Here is a 21563-nt window from a genome sequence, read left to right on the forward strand (position 1 = left end):
AGCATTTGTTCTGGTTATTTTGGATAATAAACAGAGAAGAACACTTCAAGGAATACCACAAACCTTGCAAGCCTCACATCTGAATGTTCTAAGCAGCAGCTCCCATTAGGGGCAACCCATGTGGTCACTGAAGCCTTTGCTTGCCATAAAGAATTAATTAAAATAGGAGGCCTCAATCCATACTCATTTACCAAGAATGAGAGAACAGCCTCTCAAGTTGGACTCAATTCCCTCAATGAATGCAAAGAATGAGAGCAATACCTACCTCTTCTTTACATGTTAGATATATGTGATATTTGTAATGATGGAGTGAGTGATACAAAGAATACAACTGTATTTTTTCTGGATCTACTGTAAACTCCTGCAAAAAGAACAATTATTTTAGGAAAATTCATGTTATTTGCCAGGAGACATGACAGACATTTTCTTCTGTAAACAATTTTTTTTGGCAATTCAGAAATTGAGTGCTTCATTCAAATCATTATTGTGACATACCTGGCAAACTGTGATTCCCCTTATATCATAATTATCTCCTATCTCCACTTCCCATGTGGTTTTATCAAAACCAGGTGTGAGAATGCTTTCAGTCATCCTGAATGCACTGCACACCCAAAATGGGTAAGACACCCCCTTCTCAAGAAGTACTCCAAGAACTACCAAAGTTTAACCATTATTCTACCAGATTCATGGCTATCACTGCAAAAGACATGGACTTTGTGCTTGAGAAAGCTGATTTATGCTTACCTAAAAATTAGGTTAATTTGGCAGGAAACATGAGTGTGAGCTATATGTACAGGTCATTTGTCAAGCCACTATTTACTGCAGGGAGATGAAGCTAAGCAAGCCAAATCTAGTTAGAGTGTACCCCAGGAATTCTATGGAAATAAACAATACGTGATTCTCAAATTTCTTCCATGTAGTGTTTTTTTTTTGTTTTTTGTTTTTTTTTGTTTTTTTTTTTTTTAAGATACACAGCTTCATTCCGCCATTGAAAATGAGGAATGGAACAAGATAGAGCTCAATTTTTAAGAAGTATTATCTGATCTCAGATTTTACAGGCTTAACACTATTTTTATTAAATTTTTGATCTAGAAGCCATTGTATCATTTACTCTGCAGCAAGTGTAAGAAACTGTTATCATGATTATTATATGTGTTATTATTATATGACTTATTATTACGATCTACAGCAGCAATGGTGAAGGCAAATTGTTGCTGCTCCAGCAACAGCCCAGGGAGCTGACAAACCATGTTTCACATATGACTTATAATAATGATTTAATGTACTCCTTTAAATGTTGGTTTTTAACATTCCCTCGTTACAGAAAAAGCACTTCTCTCAAAGATTTTATATTTTGATCAACCAACCAAAGCAGCTAACACGTGAAGCAGTGTTTTACATAAACATGGTTATCACAGCACAAGTCAGATGGTGGCAGCAACAAACCCTGTGAACACTCACCTGTGCTGATTTAGTGGTTGATTTAGAAGCCCTCAGTGTTTTTTTGTTGTAAGCTTTACCATTCATTTTGATCTTAGACACAGATGTCCCTCCACACTTTGTCTTGGAATCCCGAGTGACCACTGTCAGTTCAGGAAAGTTTTCCAAAGCGTTCTTGAACAGAGCACATAAAGACAAAGCATTATGAAAAAAATCAAGAATGACCACATTGCTGATAAACTGGCCTTTCTTCTTTGAAAAGATTAGAGTGGAACCTATTAGGAAAAATTTTATTCTTCCACAAAGACCTGATAAAGTGTCTTTGTTAGATTATACAACCAAATCTGGTTTGGAAAGCATGCCCACCTGCTCCTGACTACTGTAATTTTTAAAGACCAGCAGATCCTTTCACTGTATATCAGATTAACATCTGTGATTCTCTCACTAAAAAGAGAGGGGGGAAAAAAAGCTCCACTGTAAATTGCTTTCCATTCCATTTCTACCCAAGAATTTCTAAGGCTAAGTTACTTGAAGATCTCTAAGTATTTCATGCATAGTCAGGCATATGGGGATTGGATATCTAAATATCTTCATAGGTTTTGCCCCAGATTTTGCAAATTACAGACTAATTGCATATCATCAGATCTGAAAGGCAGAAAAGCTTATGCACAGTGAAGTAGAAGGCTGGTTCAAAAAAGTACAAGTTGAAGACATTTTAACTCATGAGAGTGAACTGCATTTCTGTCAGCTTCAATTGTACATTATTTGCATGAGTAAATTTGAATACAATTTTGTTGAACAAATACAGCATTATGTTAGCAGCTGCTTTAAACTAGTCCTGCTATGCTACCTAATCTGGCCCTGAAAAATGTGTTTCACATTAAATAAACATACATCTTTGTATTACACTCCACTATGAGGCAGAAAAATACACATATGGAAAAATGAATCAATGCAGCTTAAGGAACTTACTGGGACTATTGGGTTAAAATATGAGCTTGATTCCATTTTACTATTTTCTTTTAATAAACAGTACCTGACTACAACAACATCCCCTGCCTATAATTTATTAGCTCTTTATCTATACCAGCCATTTTTTACTTTATTAAGCAAACCTCTCAGTAAACAGCTACTAAATCATCTGCACAGTGGTAGCAGGAACCTTGACCAGCCAATCTGTCCATAGCCAGCCTTCCTTGCAATACTTCCAAAGTGGAACAACTTACACAGGTTTGAATTATTTAGTTTTGCTATCCACTATAATAGCCTTCCTCAAGGATGATTTGGAATGTCAAGGGGCTCTGGCCACTTCTGGCCTTGTCTGGAGAATTCCTAAGAACCAGAAGAGTTCCATGGCCACACCACTGACCTACACCAGACAAATGTGAACTGGAGTGAAGTAAATACCAGTGATTACTGCATCTTTTGGATGAACATCCCAAAATGTTCTCCAAATGCCACATAATTATTTTCAGATGAAGTTTACACATTTCAGCTGAGCTGCTTCACTTACTGATCTTCAACTAAAGCAACAATAATATTTCATAATTTTGTTTGTAACATCTATTACCCAAATGATGCAATGAACTGTTAGAACTATAAAAAATGTTACAGGCAAAACTACCAAACACTGACTGCTAACTTCAGTGTCTGCTTTGGTTTGGAATACAGTGCTAACATATTCCCTATTGACTGTATCCAGTGGAAAAACAGTATTAAATTCATCCATGCCTACCAATGCAAAACAGTAAAAACATTCAAACTGAATGGTATCAGTGAATGACAAATGATACTTTTAACCTTCAGTGCCTCATTCAACTCTAATATCTGAACTGATTATTTCATTAAAGGTGGAGCAGAAACCTTCTGTATCTTAAAGAGCATCAAACACATTTTCCTAACCAACACAAGCACTCTTATGATGACAAGTAGGCATTTCATATTTATCCAAGACATTCATCCAAGGATGGCACAAGTTGGCATTGTCACATCAGAAGAAAAATAGAAAAGGTTTTCTGTCCTGCAGATGACATCACAAGCAGATCCCTTCCTTACATCCATTAACATCTTGCAGATGATATGATGGAATACAGTCTGAAGTTAACTTCAGAGATATGATACATAATCTGCTGCTAAGTGAACACACAGCAAAGCTATTGTATTCACTATGAACTCCAGCTTAATTACATGTTGGAGTTCATGTTGGTATTACAGAGAATTATAGAAGCTTTTCCCCCTTAAACTGGGAAAAAATCAAGTGTGACTACCTCTCACTTTTTGTGTACTGTGAATGTAACTGAAATTCTACAAATTTGTATCTTCCCTTAACGGGTCTATCTTCTCTTCACAGACAGGTCAAAAAAGAGGTATCTATATTAATAACTATTAACACAAAATTCTTACCATGACAAAAAACCAGAAATGGAGGGTTAACACATGCTACCGCTGAGGCTCTGTGCATTTGAAATTACACAGCCCCCCCAGGCCTTTTTACAGTAAGGAGGAAGCCATAAGCAATTCTCTTCAAGGAGGTACAAATTGCTCAGCTGTTGGGAAAACACCATAACTAACATTAAAAAAGTTCAAGAATCATGTGAATTGCAGCTGTTTCTCTGGTTGATGGTGGTCTTCTCACTGAAACAAAGCCACCCTATGTCCCACAGAATTTACCAGACACGGAATGGGGGAAAAGGAATGGGGGAAAAGGTTTCACGATGGAAAAGAGCAGAACTTTCAAGTCTGTTATTATCTCACTCCTCACCTAGTTGTCAGATATAAGCTCACAGCAGTACAAAGAACAGCACTCATTCTCTGAGTGTCTCTGTGCTGTGGGACAGTACAGAGGAAAGGGGGACAGGAAACTGAGGCAAAGAACAAGTTTGGTGATTGTGTTCATAGCCAGGCCTGCTTTACTGTTGTTGGCCTCAAAACTGTTACAAAACCAAATCATCAGTCTGATTACAGATACTGACAAAAGGGTGTCTCATTCCCAAGCAGCAGGACAAGAGGAAATGGCAGATTTAGAGTGGATATTACAAAAGATTTCTTCACCAGGAGGGTTATGAAGTACTAGAACAGGCTGCCCAGGGAAGTGGTGGAGTCACCATCCCTGGAGGTCTCTGAAACATGTGCAGCAGATGTGGTGGCACTTTGGGGCAGGGTTTAGTGGTGGACTTGGCAATGCTGGGTTAACAGCTGGAACTGATCTTTTCTAACCTACATGAGTGAAAATCACCTTCCTGCACTTGCAAGCTCTGCATTGTTGCTTGGAGGGTGGGTGGGAACAGTGGGAAGCACAGTGATTATCCTCCTGTTTACCTTCTCTCTACTGAGATGGTACGGCTTCTCTCTTCCCTGGCCACATCCAGACCTGTTTTTTTATTACCACGCCAAAGCTGCTGTAATATGGGCTTGTTATCCACACTTTTCTCAACCTTCCATGCTGAAGATACATGAAAGAGCACACAAATGAGTTGTTCTTGCATCCCTCTGTCCTGGTTTTAAACTCCTCTGATCATGTTCTCTACTTCAAAGAGGTTCAGACATCTGCTCCACAGCACAGCTATTTCATGTAAAAGTTTATTTTTAGGCAACACAATCACTTAACCAAAAGCTCTAGAAGGACAGGAAACAGATTTTCTTTTGGCAAACTTGAAAAGCTTAAAGGAAAAAATGCTTGAGAACGAACCAGAGAGCATGGGGAGTAAAACTAGAACTTCACCTCTGCAGCATGAACTCCTCCATTCCAAAACGTTCTCCAAATGCCACAAACAAGCACTAAATTTATAGCATCTCTTTCAAATGCACATTCACTTCTGTTCCAAATGAGTTTTAAGCTGTGCCTGCATGGTATGAATCCAGTGATTTACCCAGAACAGCACCTTTAAAAGCCTAGAATTTAAAAGAGAGTACCTTGAAAGCGTGATCCAAGCGCAATTTGGACAGCAGCCTTTTCCTGTTGTCATTCAGCATTCCATCAATCTTTCTCATGTGAGGCAAAAGCAGCTCATCTAAAAGACACATCAAAAACCCACAGCAGGTGATTATTAAGAGATGCACAATAATGAGGTTCATATTCATTCCATACTTTGACCCATTAATATACAATGTGGAAAGTAAAAAATAAAGCAATTGGCACATAATCTAATTTCAAATGTGAGAGAATTTTTTTTTTTTTAATCAGCCCACTAAGCTGGTGTAGATAGTATAAAGTTTAATTGCTCACTGCAATCCTGCTCCTTCTCCAAGTTTCCTTTGCTGCAAGGAAAAATTAAGATAGAGCAATACAGAGCATAAATATTAGGGACAATTTTACACCAATTCCTAGATAATCCTCTTCTGTGTAAAACAGCTGGCAGTTTTACTAAGACAAGTAGGTGGTTTTGATATTTGTTATTCCATTTATAAGGAAAGGTCCTGCTGGCATTTATAACAAAAAAAAAAAAATATTGAGGAAAGTGCATACTGATAAAAGTTATCTGATAAACCACTGTGAATTGAACAATATACAGCTGAACATAGGCATGTGGCCAGGAATGAAAATTGACAGCTCAGTATGGAGCATTTTATTTATAAAGTCAATTACTTTGATTTTAATGGGACTACTGACATAATGCATGGGTCTGAAATCTTGAGATCAAGAGAGGCAGGAGAGGAGAGGCTAGAAAAGATTTTTTAAAACACAGGCAAACAGAATATAGTACAAAACAACAGCTTGCAATTAAATAATACATGAAAGGATTTATCTTTTGGAACCTTTATCTTTGAACGTGTTTTACTAAATTTTGAGAAATAGGAGTTTTGACATGTACCCCAGAGTCTACTAGGATAAACAAATCCAAATATTTTGTTTTAAAAGAAAAAGTGTGCATTAATATAATTTTCTTTGATCAGGATTTCAAGATTTCAGAGTTTAAAAAGCTGAATTTTTAATAGTAGGAGGAATCATATCTACTTATAGTTATATGCCTATTTCTTCATAAGAAAACAAGCAGACTTGAAACTCTAATTTTAAATAAATCTTTGCTAAGGTTTGAAGTACAGTAACTGTAGGAACAAATAGCTCAATTCTGACATTCACAGCAAAATTCTAATGCAGCAAAGAAGATAAAACAATATTTCCAAGTTACTTTGACCGTTCAAAGAGATAATGCAAAAATATATATACACACATAATGTGTAGATTCTTCTGATGAGGTTGTGTGACTCAAATTTTGTTATGTTTGTGGGGTTTTTTTAAAAGAACACTTGCTTTACTGATTGATAACCTTAAAGTCCAGTAAGAACACACAAGTGTTAAACATACTGTACCATTGCTCTTTTCCAAGGCTTGCATTGTGTCTGGATCCAAGGCAATGCTCACAAGCAACTCCATGTAGCTCTTGAAAGTCTCTTTCATAGCTCTTGTGTTCAAAAAACGAGTAACAAGTGGAGCTGGAGGTACAACCTCTGAAAGGTCAACAGCATAGAATGATTTTTTCCCTTCAATATCCTAAAAACACTTGTGTTTTTCAAAACAGAAAGTTTCTCTCTTAAAACACAAGTGACCCCTACTGGTACCCCAAGAGATGAAAATGCAGTGCAGTCTATTGCAATAAACTACTTACATGTCAAAAACAGGGGCAGACACCAAATATTGCACAAATGGTTCCATTTTTAACTATCAGCATTTAGATTCTATTTCAAGGAATTAAAACACTTTCCTATAGTGTAGATGAAAGTGCAGAGAAACAGGATAATTTTATAACTTCAGTCAAGTGAAGGACCCTAAGTGCCCTAATTTTCATGTCAAGGCAAGTCCCTCCCAAAACTGCAAAATTTGAAGTCATCCAATAGGAAAAAGAATTTTTGAGTACTAATGATGTCACCTAGGAGCCTGCATAGCACTGAAGTCAATCACACCTCATTTTTAAACTCACCAAAAAAAAAAAAGGTAAAAAAAAATTATCAGCGAAGAGATATAGGAATACTTATGCTTACTCTAAGGAAGCTTTTATTTTTTCATAGTCAGCAATTTTAACATGCACATCAGTACTAGGAAGCATTCTGCAGCTTTTTATAGGCTCCATGTCTGACACCAGGGTTTTGCAGTGATTCGGTGCAAGGCTGTTAAACTCCCTCAGGGATGACCATCATCACCAGGTTACTTGAGGTCTTAAATATGGAGAATGTTACTTGGGCAAATTTGCTTGAAAATTATTTCAAAGGTGCTGTCCTCACAGGGGCAGTGTGCCAGTGATAGTGTAGCTATATTTAAAAGTCACCAGGATGCTTCAGAATGTAGCAATAATGAAGTATGAGCAATACACAGCTTTGTTTCAAGCATACAGGAAATAGAAACCTGCAAAATGCAGAGTAAATCTGCTAGCACAGGTAACCCCTATAAACATTGTAAACTTCAGAAATCCCTTTTTTTCTGGAGAGTTCCTGCAAACATTGACTCTCAATGTTCTATCAATGTCTTAATAGCAAATCTGCTCAGCGGGCTACATTTGAACAGCTGGCATTCAGACAAGCAATGGAGAAGCCAAAAAGTCAACTGCTTTTTCTCCTTGGGTTCTGAAAAAACAGCAGCATCTGAATTTTGCCCACATCTGCATGCAGGCAAACACTACAGGAATGTTATTTCAGACATGACATTCAGTTGCAATGGAAAACTAATGAAGAATCTCATTCTTAAGATGTATTCAAAAAACAAATTGGCTTGTCCTCCTACAATTGTACCCATCACAGACAGCAAGTGGTAAAATATGTACTCGTGTAGATAAACTACATTTGAAATAAATTCAATTGTACACATTTGCTTAAACACCAACAGAAACTGAAAAGTTTTAAGAAACTCATTTTTGCAAGGCACTGCTGGGTTTTATATTCTCTTTCTGAGGCTTGAACAGAAAAATGTGCAAGATCAAACAATGTAATTTTATAATACTCTTCTCAGTTAAGTTCAAAAGTGCCTAGGTGCCAGCAATGGCATCTCACTCACCATCTTCTTCACTCTGGGCCTCAGGTGAAGAATCAGACTGGGAAGATGAAAATTCTTCTTTCCACTTTTTCCTTTTCTTTGGTGGTGGTTCAGCCTTTACCTTTGGCTGTTTAGCTTTGGGTTTTACAGAAGAGACTTTTGCTGCTGCTGGTTTTGGTGTTGGTGGATCAGGGGGTTTGCTGTTGCTATTACTAGGCTTGCAGTGAATAGTTCTGCAATATTATGAGGAGAATGTTTATGAATATAATTGCCACACAAGTTTTGGCAGTAATAAAACAGCTATAATCTTATTTAACCAGAATATACTCCCCACTGATTATATACACTTATTTCACTGTAACTGGGTACGAAGTTGTACCCATTTTATATACTACTGTATTTTTGAAATCATACTTGACCAAGCAATGCTTTTCTCTTCCCACCCCTCAAAACAGGAAACAAACAGCAATGTTAATACCAGAAACACAAAGTTCTGTACTTTAGGACAGAAAACACAATACAGTTTTGAGACCATGGCAGGGAATACAATCTTGAGAAGTGTTAGAGTTTTGTCAAGATGGGAAAGCAGTTATATTGCCAGTACATCTTCTGGAACACTGAGAATAATTCTAGACATCCGCCAGAAATGGAGATTTCAAACCAAAATGCATGGAGACAACAGACAGCAGAAGGATGAGAGCAATGGAAAGTCTGCCCCAAAGGAGGAAGCTGAAAGACCTCACTTGATGTAGCTCAGTGAAACACACACAGAGGTGGGATCTGACTGATTTCTCCAGAAATAAAACATGCAGTGCAAACAGAAAGAAAAGCCAAAAGCAGTGTTGAGAGAACAGCAGAAGCACAACGAGCTCATCACAATCATGTTTTGTTAAAAGAGGGGGTTGCTTCAGAGCCCTGCAAGAACAGGTACTGGAACAGCCTTCCACAGCCCAAGAAAAAAGGAGCATCAAAATCACAACTACTTTTAGGAGAACAGGATTATTTCATAAAATTGAGTATCTGATGGCACTGCTTTCTTTGAGAGCAAACTCGACTTAAAATTCCAGTGCTTTCCTGAATAAAGAGCGCTGTCATGAACACCTGGTTTTAAATTTACTTCCCAGGATTGTGAAGAAAGCATGGTACTTCCAGTACAGCAGGACAGAATGGTCAATAAAACAACCCAGAAAAAACTACCTAACTAGCAAAGTCCAGAGGATATGAGAAAACAACACACAGAAAATTAAAATCATTACACTAGCAGGCTTGTAGGGCAAAGGATGACATAGAAACAGCGTGTAGAACTCTAACACCTCCAAAATAACTGATTATGGAATAGAATAGAGTAAGGAAGACAAGGCAGTAATTTATATTTAATTTCTTAAAGCAAACCAGACACTTCTCAGTTTCCATATTAAAGCACAATTAATACACTTGAAAATTATAACTCCTGTTTATTTCAACAGGTGTGTTCTTAATATAAAAACAATATGGCAAAATGAAAAACAAATTGAAATAAAATACCTTGCTGACTGCACAGGCTTAATTCGTGGTTTTTTTGAGCATACTCTGACATATTCCTTTTTGTTTGCATTTTCAACAAACTTCACATATACTCGTTTGTATTTTGTCTTTGCATCCCCAAAGTACCCAAGATACTAAAAGGAAAAAAAAAAACCAAATCACAAGTGTTTCTGTTAAGCAAAATTTGTCAGTTTTAACATGTAAAAATTTCAATACTAAAGAAAAAAATCAGTTTAAACTCCTCCATGTTTAAATACAACAAGCCATTCTACAGCAGTTATAATTTAAACAAAATTCTCCATCAGATTTCCAGATAATAATTAAAACTGAAGAAAATAAGGTAGGGGGAGGTACTCTGGGCTTCTTTTTTTCCCTTTATTTTATTCTTCACATGTGTTATCCCAAAAGCATTATCTGCCTGGCAAAAGGCTGCCTGTTAAAATGGTATCCTCTCTGTATCACTCCTATTGCAGAAAGCAGTTAGTTCACAAGCTTTTTTCCACTGATTTTATTCTGGTCAGGAAAACTTGTTCCTTTACAAAAGATATCAAAGTGATATCAAAATGATATCAAAGACCCCGTGCTGGAAAGCAGAAAACCAATCCATGGATGTCTTTAGGGAGAGTTTGAGTCGGAGGGGCTTTTCCCCTCTAGGATGATTGCTAAGAATGTATGCCAGAATCACATTCTATTTAGTCTCTTAGCCTTGCATGAAGGAAAGCAGCTGCCATGAGGCTTCCCAAGGAATTCTGAGGACTCACACTGTTAGTAGCAGCAAACTCTCTGTGGCCGTCACGCACTTCAGGAACAAACTTCTGCAATAAAGCCTTCTGTACTTTCCAGATAGCTGGAGGCTCTTTTCCTGTCTGCAAAGCAACCTGGAAGAACAGAAAAATTGTTTGCTAAAAGCAGTGCTTATTTTTCTTCCAGAAATGTGTTTGTGCATCATGTTTTTGAGGAAGTAAGCCAAGGATAAAATGTAAATAAGTCATTTAAAATTCCAACACCGTCCTTATTAAGTCCTGTTTGCATCAAGGCAAGTTTGTAATTATGAGCTTGAATGAGAATTTTCTGTAGATCCTACACACAAACTACAAACTCAAATAAACCTTTTGGAAACTGTAGTCAAACACTGATTACTTTTTCATGACTCCCCAATTAACAAACTTGAAATTCGAAATATCTCCTAACGTATCTTAATCCATTTTATAAGTGACAAGGGAATATTTCAAACTGATAATACTTGTCTTAGGTGACAAAGCAGCATTACTTAATTTAAAACTGCACCTTAAGAGGATGAGCACAGAGACAAATAATCAAAAAGATTAGAAATTTTCTAGCAGTAAGAACATTGCTGGCTATGATAGCAACAAAAGGAAAGGTCAACATGCAGAGAATTAAAATGGGGAAGCAACAAAATCAAACAAGGACAACAAGGAAATTCACATAAACTCATGTGAAGAGTTGTACTGGTTGCTTATGGCAATAACTTCTTGTTGAAATACAAAGCAGAACCTCTTAAAAAGAGCCAGAAGCCAATTCCATTCAAGTTCTTTTGCAAAGTTTCACTTGAAAGTCTACTCCTAGCTTAAAAAAAAAAAAGTAGTCAAGAGCCTTTGAAAAATTTATGCTTTTTAATATTAAAATAGGAAATTCCAAGTTCTAACAGAGGTTGCCAGCACACAGATTTACTTTATTTTGTACGTAGCATAAAATGGGTCATGTACATTCAAAACATGTTTGTAATCTGCACTAGAAAGACACCTTTAAGGCATTTTGGCAGCAATCAGGGAATATTAGAATAGAAAGAGAAAACTAATCTGCAGCCTTTCCTCCTCTGGTAGTTCCTTGAGGCTAAATTCATATGCAGGGGTTTGTGCTGTGTTTCCCCCCCAGCAAATATTCAGATTACCTTTAGTGTCTCTATATCTTCAATCTTCACTACAAATTCATCACGTTCTCTGTACATCCCCTCTCCTTCACTGTCCATATTCTCCTCATCAGTACATCCTTCTATTGCAACAGTCTCCTGCATTTTTGCCAATTGTTCTGAAGTCACAGCATCCTGTTGAGCTACTTTTAAGGGGTCAGCTGGATTCATTTTCTCCTGCACATTGCCTACAGGAGCAGCTGTCTGTGGAGATTCCTGCTTTACTACAGCACTGGTGGTGGTGGCAGCAGCAGTAACAACTGTCACTTTTTCAGTTTCTGAAGAAAAAAATCCAAATTTCAGTTAAATTATTAAGGATTAGCAATGTAATATGGAGCTAGGTTTCACTTCTTTTCTGTTACAATTTATATTAAAAGCAACTATTCTAGGAAATACACCTGTTCTAGGAGTTAAAATAGAAGCAGTATTTGACCACAACTAAATCTTAAACAAAACCAGAATACTGTAACTAATATACCTCTGTTTGTATTAAACTGCTGCATCTGTCAGCATCTGGAATTAACAAAACTGAATGCTTTGGAAAACAATTTGATAGTTACAGACATGATCACCAGGTAATACTGCTGCACTTTGTGACAATAAGCAAATACAGCAGTAAAGGTTACAACACTGAATCTTGTTATCTGCTGATAAATCTTTTGAAATTGGATTGCAGAAAGAGAAATACACATGAAATATGAAAACATTTGCTGTGACTTTTGGGACATTTATAATTTATATCTTGTGATAATGTAACTGGAAGTTCCAGATTAAAACTTTAGCAATAGCCTAATGATTTTTAATATTAACAGAGGTGAGCAATGAGAACTGATGATACAAAACAAAGAAGGGAAAAGAACATTCCTTTCCTCCTCTATTCCAAAGAGCCAAAGAGAAGTCCCACCTTTCAAAATTATTCTTTCTCACCTGAAAAAAATTAGAATCCTTTTTAGATATTACTTTACAATCTTATATGTATTTTAGTTTTAACATTGACTTGCTGATCTAAAAGAAATCAAGTTATATTAACTATAACACAATTACTAATATCACTCAGAAAACTTAAACCACTTCACAGTTTTGTTACAACCACTGCTAATTGTTGACTTTTTCACTTGAAAAATTATGCAAAAGATAATGTAACATATTTTAACAAAAGCAGCTCCAAACAAATGAGTTAAATGTCACATGAATGTGTCAATACAAAAGCTATATACCTAACTAAGTGAAGATTCATTAAATCCATTCAATAAAATTGTTAATTTGGAATGTGAAATGTGGTCTTCCAGATACATCACCTCACATTATTGCAAATATGTTCTATTTTTTCAGTGGGAGAGAGCTCTGACAGCTTTAATTAGCCACACCATTGCTCAGGTATATTTACATATTTGTCAGAACAGCAGACAAAGGTACATGTTCTACTTAATACTATCAACAAAAGACTATGTTTTAGTATTTGTCTGTCTATATTCATTTGCAAAAACAGACAGAAAAGGGTATTACCAGAAAACCTGCAAAACACCAGCAAGAAAGGAAGAAAGATGTCATTGTTAAGCATCTTTTACAAACAATCTTGTATGTCACAAAACAGGAAGGTGAATTCAAGAAATTGGTGACATAAATATTACATCCTTATGGATACCAAAGAAGATACAATAATATCATAAAAGAAATCAATGCAAATTAAACACTAATGGAAATGCTCACCCAACAAAAAACCCCATTTGAAATATTTCTTTGGACATTGTACACAGAAATGGCTTATTAAAATTAACAAACTTCAGCAAGAGGCTCATGCCTTGGCACTGTCCAGATTTCAGCTTTCTGGTAAGAAAAACAATCAGTGCTTCTTGTTTGAAATATATATTCAACTGAAAGACACAGAAGGAACTTCATCCTCTGTAAGAGCCTTTTTGAAATGCATGAACTTAACATAATTACATAGAAATAGCCACAGAAAAAAACCAGAACAGTAATTAAGAGAAAGCATTGTTCAGCATCTCAACGTATTCTGCAATGATTTCCCAGTATCTTAGGTGTGATTATTACAATTCAAGTTTAATTTTGCTATGTATTTTTCATCAAATCATGTCACACCTAGAGAAAGGGAGAATTTTTTTTTCTTTTTTAATCTAAAGAGGGAAATCATTACTTCATTCTCTCTTGTTAAGAATCAGCTTACGGGTCATGGGTTCTGAATCCTGAGAAGAGTTGAAGAAATGTTCCATTTTCTCCCTGTGATTATTTTGGAAGACAATGGTATTCCTCTGGAATTAGTACAATTATATGATTGCCTGGAGAGTTTCTAATTGCTTACCAGAGGGGGAAAAAAAAATCTGAACTGAAGAGACCTGTCCAGGCAAAAATATTCTGTATGCTGAAAATTCTTCAAAACAAAGCACCATCAGTTAAAAGCTCTGAACATGGACGTACAGCATGGATATAACACAACTGAAACTGAAAAGTGTGTGAAAAACTAATTACTACTGTGATCAGTGGTTGCTGCCTGCCCCTCCCTGCCCAAACCAATCCTTCCCAGGTTTTGCTCTTTTGCTAGTAACCTATCAACACACATGGAGCTACAACACCCCTGATCAATATGGCTCAAATGACTCCTACCATGGACCAGGAGTAGCAGTTTACAAGAAGTAAATGAGTGCAGTTTACAAGAGCAAAAATTGTTTCACACACGTATCCAGTGCAACTTCATTGTCACAGAAAATGTGTGTTTACCTAGCAACAACTTGTCTCCTGCTGATGGCAATTATTAATATATTCCCTTGCTAGAATTTTTTAAAAATAGGTTTAGAACTTCTGACATGTTTTGTTGATGTTTCCAGATGAAAATCATATTTAGTGTTTCAAGCCAGAATCGAAGAGAACACACACATTATTCCAACTCCAGGCTAAAATAACTTTTTGGCATTAGTCCTATTTAAGTAGCACAAAAAAGTTTATTTACATATTTTCTAATTGTGGAAAACACTATTTTAGTCCATAGTCAATACACCTTTTGAAGAAAACTCTTAATTGTGGCCAAAACCAAACCAAATTAAGACCTTTACCTGAAGAGAGATAATTTTTTTTCTTTTTGTCCCATCAGCTACAAAAATCTCCTTCAACATATGCACCTGTAGTAACCCTTTTACCTGATTTGATCTTTTTGTCAGATGTTTCATCCAGGGCTGACAATGCAGTAGAGATGCTCTTTTGAAGATCATGGTTACCACCCACAGAATCATCTTCATCAGAAGAAAATGAAGGCAGCGTTTCTAAATTTTTCTTAAGTTCCTCATCTGCTTTTTTGGTTGGACTTTCTCCACTGACCTCAGCAGCCACAGGTGCTGCTGCTGCTGGCTGAGGCTTTGCAGAGGGCTGCAGGCAAGGGGCACGAACTATTTGTGTGACTGGTCTCCTAGTCCTGTTTGGCATTCGTACAGCTGGAGTGGAAAACTGTTGCCTAGGCCCAGACTTTAGAAAGTCTAAAAAAGATGCAATAAATCCTGTTCTGACTTCAGGCTGTTTTTCTTCAACTTCTTTAATTTTTTGCCTCATTCTTTCCTGATGTTGGTAAGTATCGTAACAACCTTCAGAAACAGGAGAAGAGTATGTGAAACATGCATCATTTCCTCTTGAATTTTGACGTTTACACTGTCCACTTCTTTTTACCTGTTTCTGAGTTGCACTGTCATCTTCTGCAGCACTTTTGTTTTGGCTTTTTCCTTTGCTTTTTTTCTTCTGAAGGTTCCCTTGAGTTAAATCTTGGCATTCTTCTTCAGTTCTATTAATGGCTCCATCTGCACTTTGGGGCACAGACAGCAGCTGCAATGGAACCTTTGACTGGTTACCTGATACTGTACCATCATCACCACCCACATTAAAATCATTCTCTGAAGGAGCACTTTCCTCACTTAGGCTCCTACCACTTGAAACAAACTCTGTCTCCCTTGCATTCAGTGTACCATCAACAGAAGCATCATTATCTTCTTCAGACTCATGGCTGATGCTTGATTGTTTCTTCACTCGAACAGCCTCCTGCTCCTCCTGACCAGGACCAAGGGTGGGAGAGGTCATTCTTATTGGTACAGTCTGATCAGAAGCTTCAAGGTGCTGCTGATCCAGGTTCACAGCTTTTGTCTGTATTGTTGACACTGGGGTAAGATTTAGAGTAATTTGGCCTCCATTCAGAGAAATATTATTTCTGCTTGCTGGCTTTCCAACTACAGTAGGTGAGGCACTGAAAACAGAAGACACGTGTCTGGAATCCAACGATCGGAACTGTGTTTTAGACTCCTCGCTATTTTCAACAGTTTGGATTTCCTCTTCATTAGAGGCTGATTTGGCAAAGTCAGATGGTGTCACTCCACAGGCTGCTGCTGTTGCTGCTAAGATGTCATCCACATTGGATAATATATTCCTCTCATCGCTGAGAAGCATAGATTCTGGGAAGCATATCGAACTTAGAGAAACAAATTGATTTTTTGCATCATGTTGATTTGTCTGAGTAAAATGATCTTTTGCTGTCAAATGCTGCTGTAGTGGTTTTGAAGACTCAGACATGTCCATTTTCATTACTTCTGAATTCTGACTATGAAGCTGCTGCTGAGAATGACCCCCATTACTTTGAACAATGTGACCATCCATCTGAAGGAACGGATGTGCCACCTGCTGAGGACTCTGTATTCTTTGCACTTGCGGTGACGCCTTTGCTTGTCCTAAACCCGACTGCAGGATTGACTGGTGAAGAATCTGCAAGTCACAGGTTGACTCCAGCAGTACCTGTGCACTGGGCAAGCACAGCTGATGACCATGTCTTAAAGCGTGAGGCTGCACCTGCGGTGGCGTGCTAACGACTTGGCCCTGCTGCTCTTGAGCTTTACTGTCATGTACCTTATGCATAAGGGAATGCTGCTGGTTTAGTTCCTTAGCACTCACAGCTCCCTGTGCTGTTCTCATTAAATTTGCTGTCTTTTTGATATCATGGCTTAGGCTGCTGATATGGCCAATGTGTTGGGAAAGCTGTTCCACAGAACTGACCATTCTTTCATCTTTTTTTGTTCCTTGAAGAGTAAGTCCAACAACCTGATCTTCAAGACGAGAGTTGCTTCTGATTACACTTTGAGAGTATCTGTCATTTGCTTTTGAGACCCTGTAGGATGCATCCTGAGCATTGATCTCCTCCTCTGTTAGGCTTGGAGTGGAAGATTCAAGAGTAGCTTGCTGTTGCAATGCCTGCATGTCTTGCATTGATAATTCCTCCTCCTGTTTTGACGAGGCGTACAAGTTAGAGTCAGACTTCCTTTTAACATAGGACTTTGTTTCTGAGGAAGGTCTGTTGTTCTGCAGCGTCTGGGAGTGAGCTGGGGATGCAAAAGGAGACTGGACAGATGGCAAAAATTTTTGAGACTGCGGAGAGGAGGATTCTTGTGACTGAGAGTTCTGAGAAGAATGTAAAGAAATATAGCTTTGATTAGGGCTCGAAGCTGGAAGAGTTTGTACCCGAGGAGAAGCATTAAAGGAAAGAGAAGGCGACGTTAATGTTAAGGACTGCCCTGAAGAATAGCTTTCTGAAGGACTAACAGCTGCTAAAACTTGTGACTGAGATGAAAAATTAACTTGGGACTGGGTAACTGGAGATAAACCCTGAGAGTGACTAGAAGAGTAGTTCTGAGCTTGGCTGACTGAAGAGAGTTCCCTCATTTGCCCAGAGTAGTTCTCATTTGGAACTGAGGTCAAAACCTGTTCCTCTGAGGAGTAACTTAGAGTCTGACTGTCAGAAGTAATAGCTTGTGATTGCCCAGAAAAAGTCAATGTTTTATACAGGGAGGGCAGCTTCTCAACCTTACTGGATGAGAAATCCTGTGAGTGGCTGACAGGTGGCACATTCTGAGCCTGGCATGAAACATAATTTTGGGACTGACTGACCGACAAGAGGCTGGGGAGCTGTGCTGTAGAATAGATCTGTGCTTGGCCTGTAATGACAGAACTCTGGTTTTGTGCAGTTTTGGCATAGCTTTGTGTCTGCACAGTGGGAGCTACACTCTGAGGTTTGGGGGTCTTTGTTGACCTTGGAGGCTGCTTCATGGAACAGTTTTTCACTTTTGCACTGGAAGCAGAGGGAAAACCGGGCGATGGAATTGCAGATGTGTACGACTGAGCAAGTTCCACTGTGACTTGAGAAGACTTCTGCTGTGGTGCTCCATTGCTCACCTGAGTAACATCTCCAACTGGACTGCAGGATAACGCTGAGTGCCTAGATGTATCCTGAAAGTTAACTCCACTTGTACTTGTTAAATAGCTGTGTAAGGAATGCTGTGAAACAGTCAGCTGAGGCTGGACAGACTGAGTACTCGAAGGCCGCTGGTGGTGTTTAATAACACTACATTCTCGCTGAAGTGCTCTGTCCATGGAAGCAGTGGAACCAGTGAAGACAGATGTGCTGTAGGCCTGAGACACCTGCTGGGCTCCTCCAAGGGTTGAAGGCAACAAACTGAACTGAGGCTGCAAAAGATGGGGTGCAGATTCTTGAGCAGAACGATATGTTGATGACTGGGGGGGTACACTGGTACTCAGAACGGAGCTGCCCAGGCGCTCGAATGTCAAAGCGGTTGGAACAGTGCCTTGGGATGTTTTAATCTGTAATAAAGGATCATGGGCACTTAAGAGACCATTGGATGTAGCACTGAAAGTGGCATCTTGAAGAGTAAGAGAAGGGGTAGTAGCAAAGTTTCTGCTGCTGAAGGTGTTGGGATGCTGATACGCTGACAAAGCAGAGGTTGGTGGAAATGTTCCAGAGGTTGGCAAAGCTCCAGTAACAAATAGTTCTGTGGCTGTCGAGGAATGCATACCTGGAAAAAACAAAACAAGGAGGAAAAAGGAGCATAAGAGAGCTTTAAAAGTAACAACATTGCATTTCTCTAAGTCACTTAACTGCAAGCTCTTACAGCATTTACAAATATAATGTTCTTTAGAATCACCACCCTTTTAAAAAAACCCAAACATACACAGGGAGGCACTTGTCGTCGGTAATTTTCAAAATGGAAGTGCAGGGTTTTTTTAGAAAGCCAAACTCTACACCTGCAGTGAATTGCTGAGGGAAAGCTTCATATCCTTAAGATGCAAATTGTTGATTGAAAAAATTGTACAAGATCAATTCTGCTTTGAAATGGAAGGCTCTTTGTTAGTTTTTATTTCAGTTTAAAAAGAACATCATAGTAAACTGATCAAAAGCCCTGGCCACCTTTAATAAACAGTAAAAAGGCAAAATTACACCTTAGCTGTTGTCATACATACACAACTTAAAAAGGAATCCCATCTCCTGGAGTTACCCTCACCAATAATTTTATCACTCACTTTATGGGAAACATTTCAGAGCATACGGTGAATTAGCTAATGGTCTATACACTCTGCAATTCATTTTCTTAAAGGAAGAGTTTGACATTTAGTACAAGCAGTAAATATAATTTGTAAGCTTTCTGAAGTGAGAGTCCCAAATATCCTCAGACAGCAATTATCTGCATGGTGCAGTAGCAACTACCCAAATGAAAAGCATATTTCTTATTTGCATCCAGCCATTGGTATGACACCCTGGCTTAAACAAGATTTCTCAACAGAATACACTACTCCAGCTGAAGCAGGAGTATGAAATTCCCTTGCAAGCTTTGAGGCTTAGAGCAGTGATCCATATCATTCACCCTGTAACCCTGTATTCATTCACCTTGCTTTTCACCCTGTAACTTGCAGACACTGGTGAAGTTTGTGTACTGTTTCCAAAGTCTACCAAGAAAAGGGAAGAAGACAAGTTTATTCCCAGAGAAGCTTAAAAGTTTTGCAAAGGAATCAGTTTCCTCTGGGAAATTTACCAGGGTATGCAAATCAGAAAAAATTAAAATCAGTGAAATGATTTGACCTTTTTAGATTCTTCTTGCACACTTAAAACACTTTTTAGCTTAGCATCATTGAAGAAAAAGTAAAAAATCTCAGTAAATAAAGCTTGTTTTGAAACAAATACTTCAGTTTAAAAAAAAAATTCATTTTACAGTACACTAAGTCATCTTAAGCTGATTGCAACTTAATCATACAATTGCTTTTGAAGTTTCAGGTGAAGCTGAGAAATAAATTCTTTGTTTCTCCCTTTCAGTCCAAGACAAACTGATATGAAGAGATGTGATAGTGAAGGAATGCCAAGGTATTTTTCCTTACTCAACAATAAGGTCTTTCTGAGTGAGAAAGCATAATCAAAAAAGTGTTTTAATGCACTTTTCCTCCCTAGTCTAAAAAGCTGCAACATCATGTACAAGTGGGTTCTCTTTTACTGATTCCTACTGCTAAAACAGAGGAAGGGCCATCTGGAAGCCTCAAAGAAAGGGAAAAATTTAAACCAGTTTTAACTGCAGATGTTCATTTCTCATCTAACCTGTATTTTACCTTTTTCTTCCATAAATCAAAACCCTTCCAAATACCCGTAACTTCTTAAACCAGACAAGAGCCTATCACAGGAGCACTACTATGGCAGAACTGCTGGGCTTTATAATCTAGTATTTGTTCAGGAGCAGACAAAAGGCATGGCAAAGGTACTAAGTTGCATGCACAGACACACCCTCACTACCCTAAGAAATCAGAACCCTGAGAACACAGATCAAAGGAACACTGGGAAGGACAAATGTAACAATGTTCTTCTTTTTTCCCCCAAAAATCAGCAGTGGGGGGTTTGGAGAAAACCCCAAAGTAAGAAACTCTTCTGAAAACAGGTCACTTTGCAGAGTGAAGAGCTCTTGCTTTCCCTCAAAGAAGTTTGTGAAGATAAAGCTCTCAATAGACACCTCGGAGGATCAAGGAGGATCAAGGGTTACAGAAAAGCAGCAAAAGTATTAAAGGACAACAGAAAACTCAGAGAACTGATAGTATTGAGAAATGGGCTTACTAATGAGTTCTTAGTAATGAGTACTGAGAAGTCTCCCAATCACTGGTACCAACATCAAACCTGACCCACAGCATGTCTCCCCCTTCTTCACAATTCACTGTTAGACAGGCTGCAATGGAGAAAATGCTAGGACAAAGAGAAAAAAGATTTCTTCCCAGCTGACATTCTGATGTGAGGATGGGTCATCATAACTCCAAACTCACAACTGATTTATATGAAGGTTGTTTGCCAGATTACAATGTGCATCTGTGCTCCCACATCTCTGCTTTTGTCAATGGTGAGTTAAAAGCCACAGTCTCTAGTCTCAACTTTTTGAGCAGCTCTTCACAGAATGCAGCTGCACCTTACCCTTAACAGAAGGAGTGCAAACTATCAACAACAGGACTGCTCCACTCTGGTTACCTGGTGCCTCCTCCCCAAATCAGAACAGCAATCATACAGCTGCACCGAGACAGATCAGCCTGCTGATACAGAGGAAAACCATCCCGCCAAAAGAAAAAAGCCACTCAAACATTTTCTGCTAGATCAGTGAATAGATCCAATTCACTGCACAGCTGCACAATCACTCCATAAGATTAACTAGAACTTGAAGCTACCCACAGATGCAGTAGCAACACTTATCTTGGTGTGACTGTGTACAGCAAGCTCAAAATCTGCAGTTTCCTGCTCTGCACAGAAGGCTTGACAGATGGGGGAGGTTTGTGGAAGGCAGTCAGTCTGCCAGAAGAGATGGCACGTTTGTTCAGTTGTAAATTAGATCCCTTATTTCTATCTGACAT

The 21563-nt window shown here is 38.2% G+C and overlaps 1 protein-coding gene across 3 annotated transcripts in view; it reads right to left on the reverse strand.

Moving 5' to 3' along the window:
• The window catches only part of QSER1 (glutamine and serine rich 1), a 44097-nt gene that overhangs the window by 4366 nt on the left and 18168 nt on the right, over positions 1-21563 (reverse strand). Inside the window, exons 4-13 of one of the 3 annotated variants that reach the window (XM_059848329.1) lie at positions 18072-18709; positions 15011-17300; positions 11841-12136; positions 10690-10806; positions 9929-10062; positions 8426-8637; positions 6751-6888; positions 5353-5450; positions 1462-1614; positions 266-361 (exon numbers count right to left, since the gene is read on the reverse strand). In XM_059848329.1, the coding sequence (XP_059704312.1) occupies positions 266-361; positions 1462-1614; positions 5353-5450; positions 6751-6888; positions 8426-8637; positions 9929-10062; positions 10690-10806; positions 11841-12136; positions 15011-17300; positions 18072-18709 (4172 nt within the window). Of the gene's footprint in view, positions 1-265; positions 362-1461; positions 1615-4758; positions 4883-5352; positions 5451-6750; positions 6889-8425; positions 8638-9928; positions 10063-10689; positions 10807-11840; positions 12137-15010; positions 18710-21563 lie in introns of those variants that run through there. The other 2 variants (XM_059848327.1, XM_059848328.1) reach the window with 2 other exon arrangements.

This window comes from Haemorhous mexicanus, chromosome 6, assembly GCF_027477595.1.
Source record: "Haemorhous mexicanus isolate bHaeMex1 chromosome 6, bHaeMex1.pri, whole genome shotgun sequence".
Classification (NCBI taxonomy): Eukaryota; Metazoa; Chordata; class Aves; order Passeriformes; family Fringillidae; genus Haemorhous; species Haemorhous mexicanus.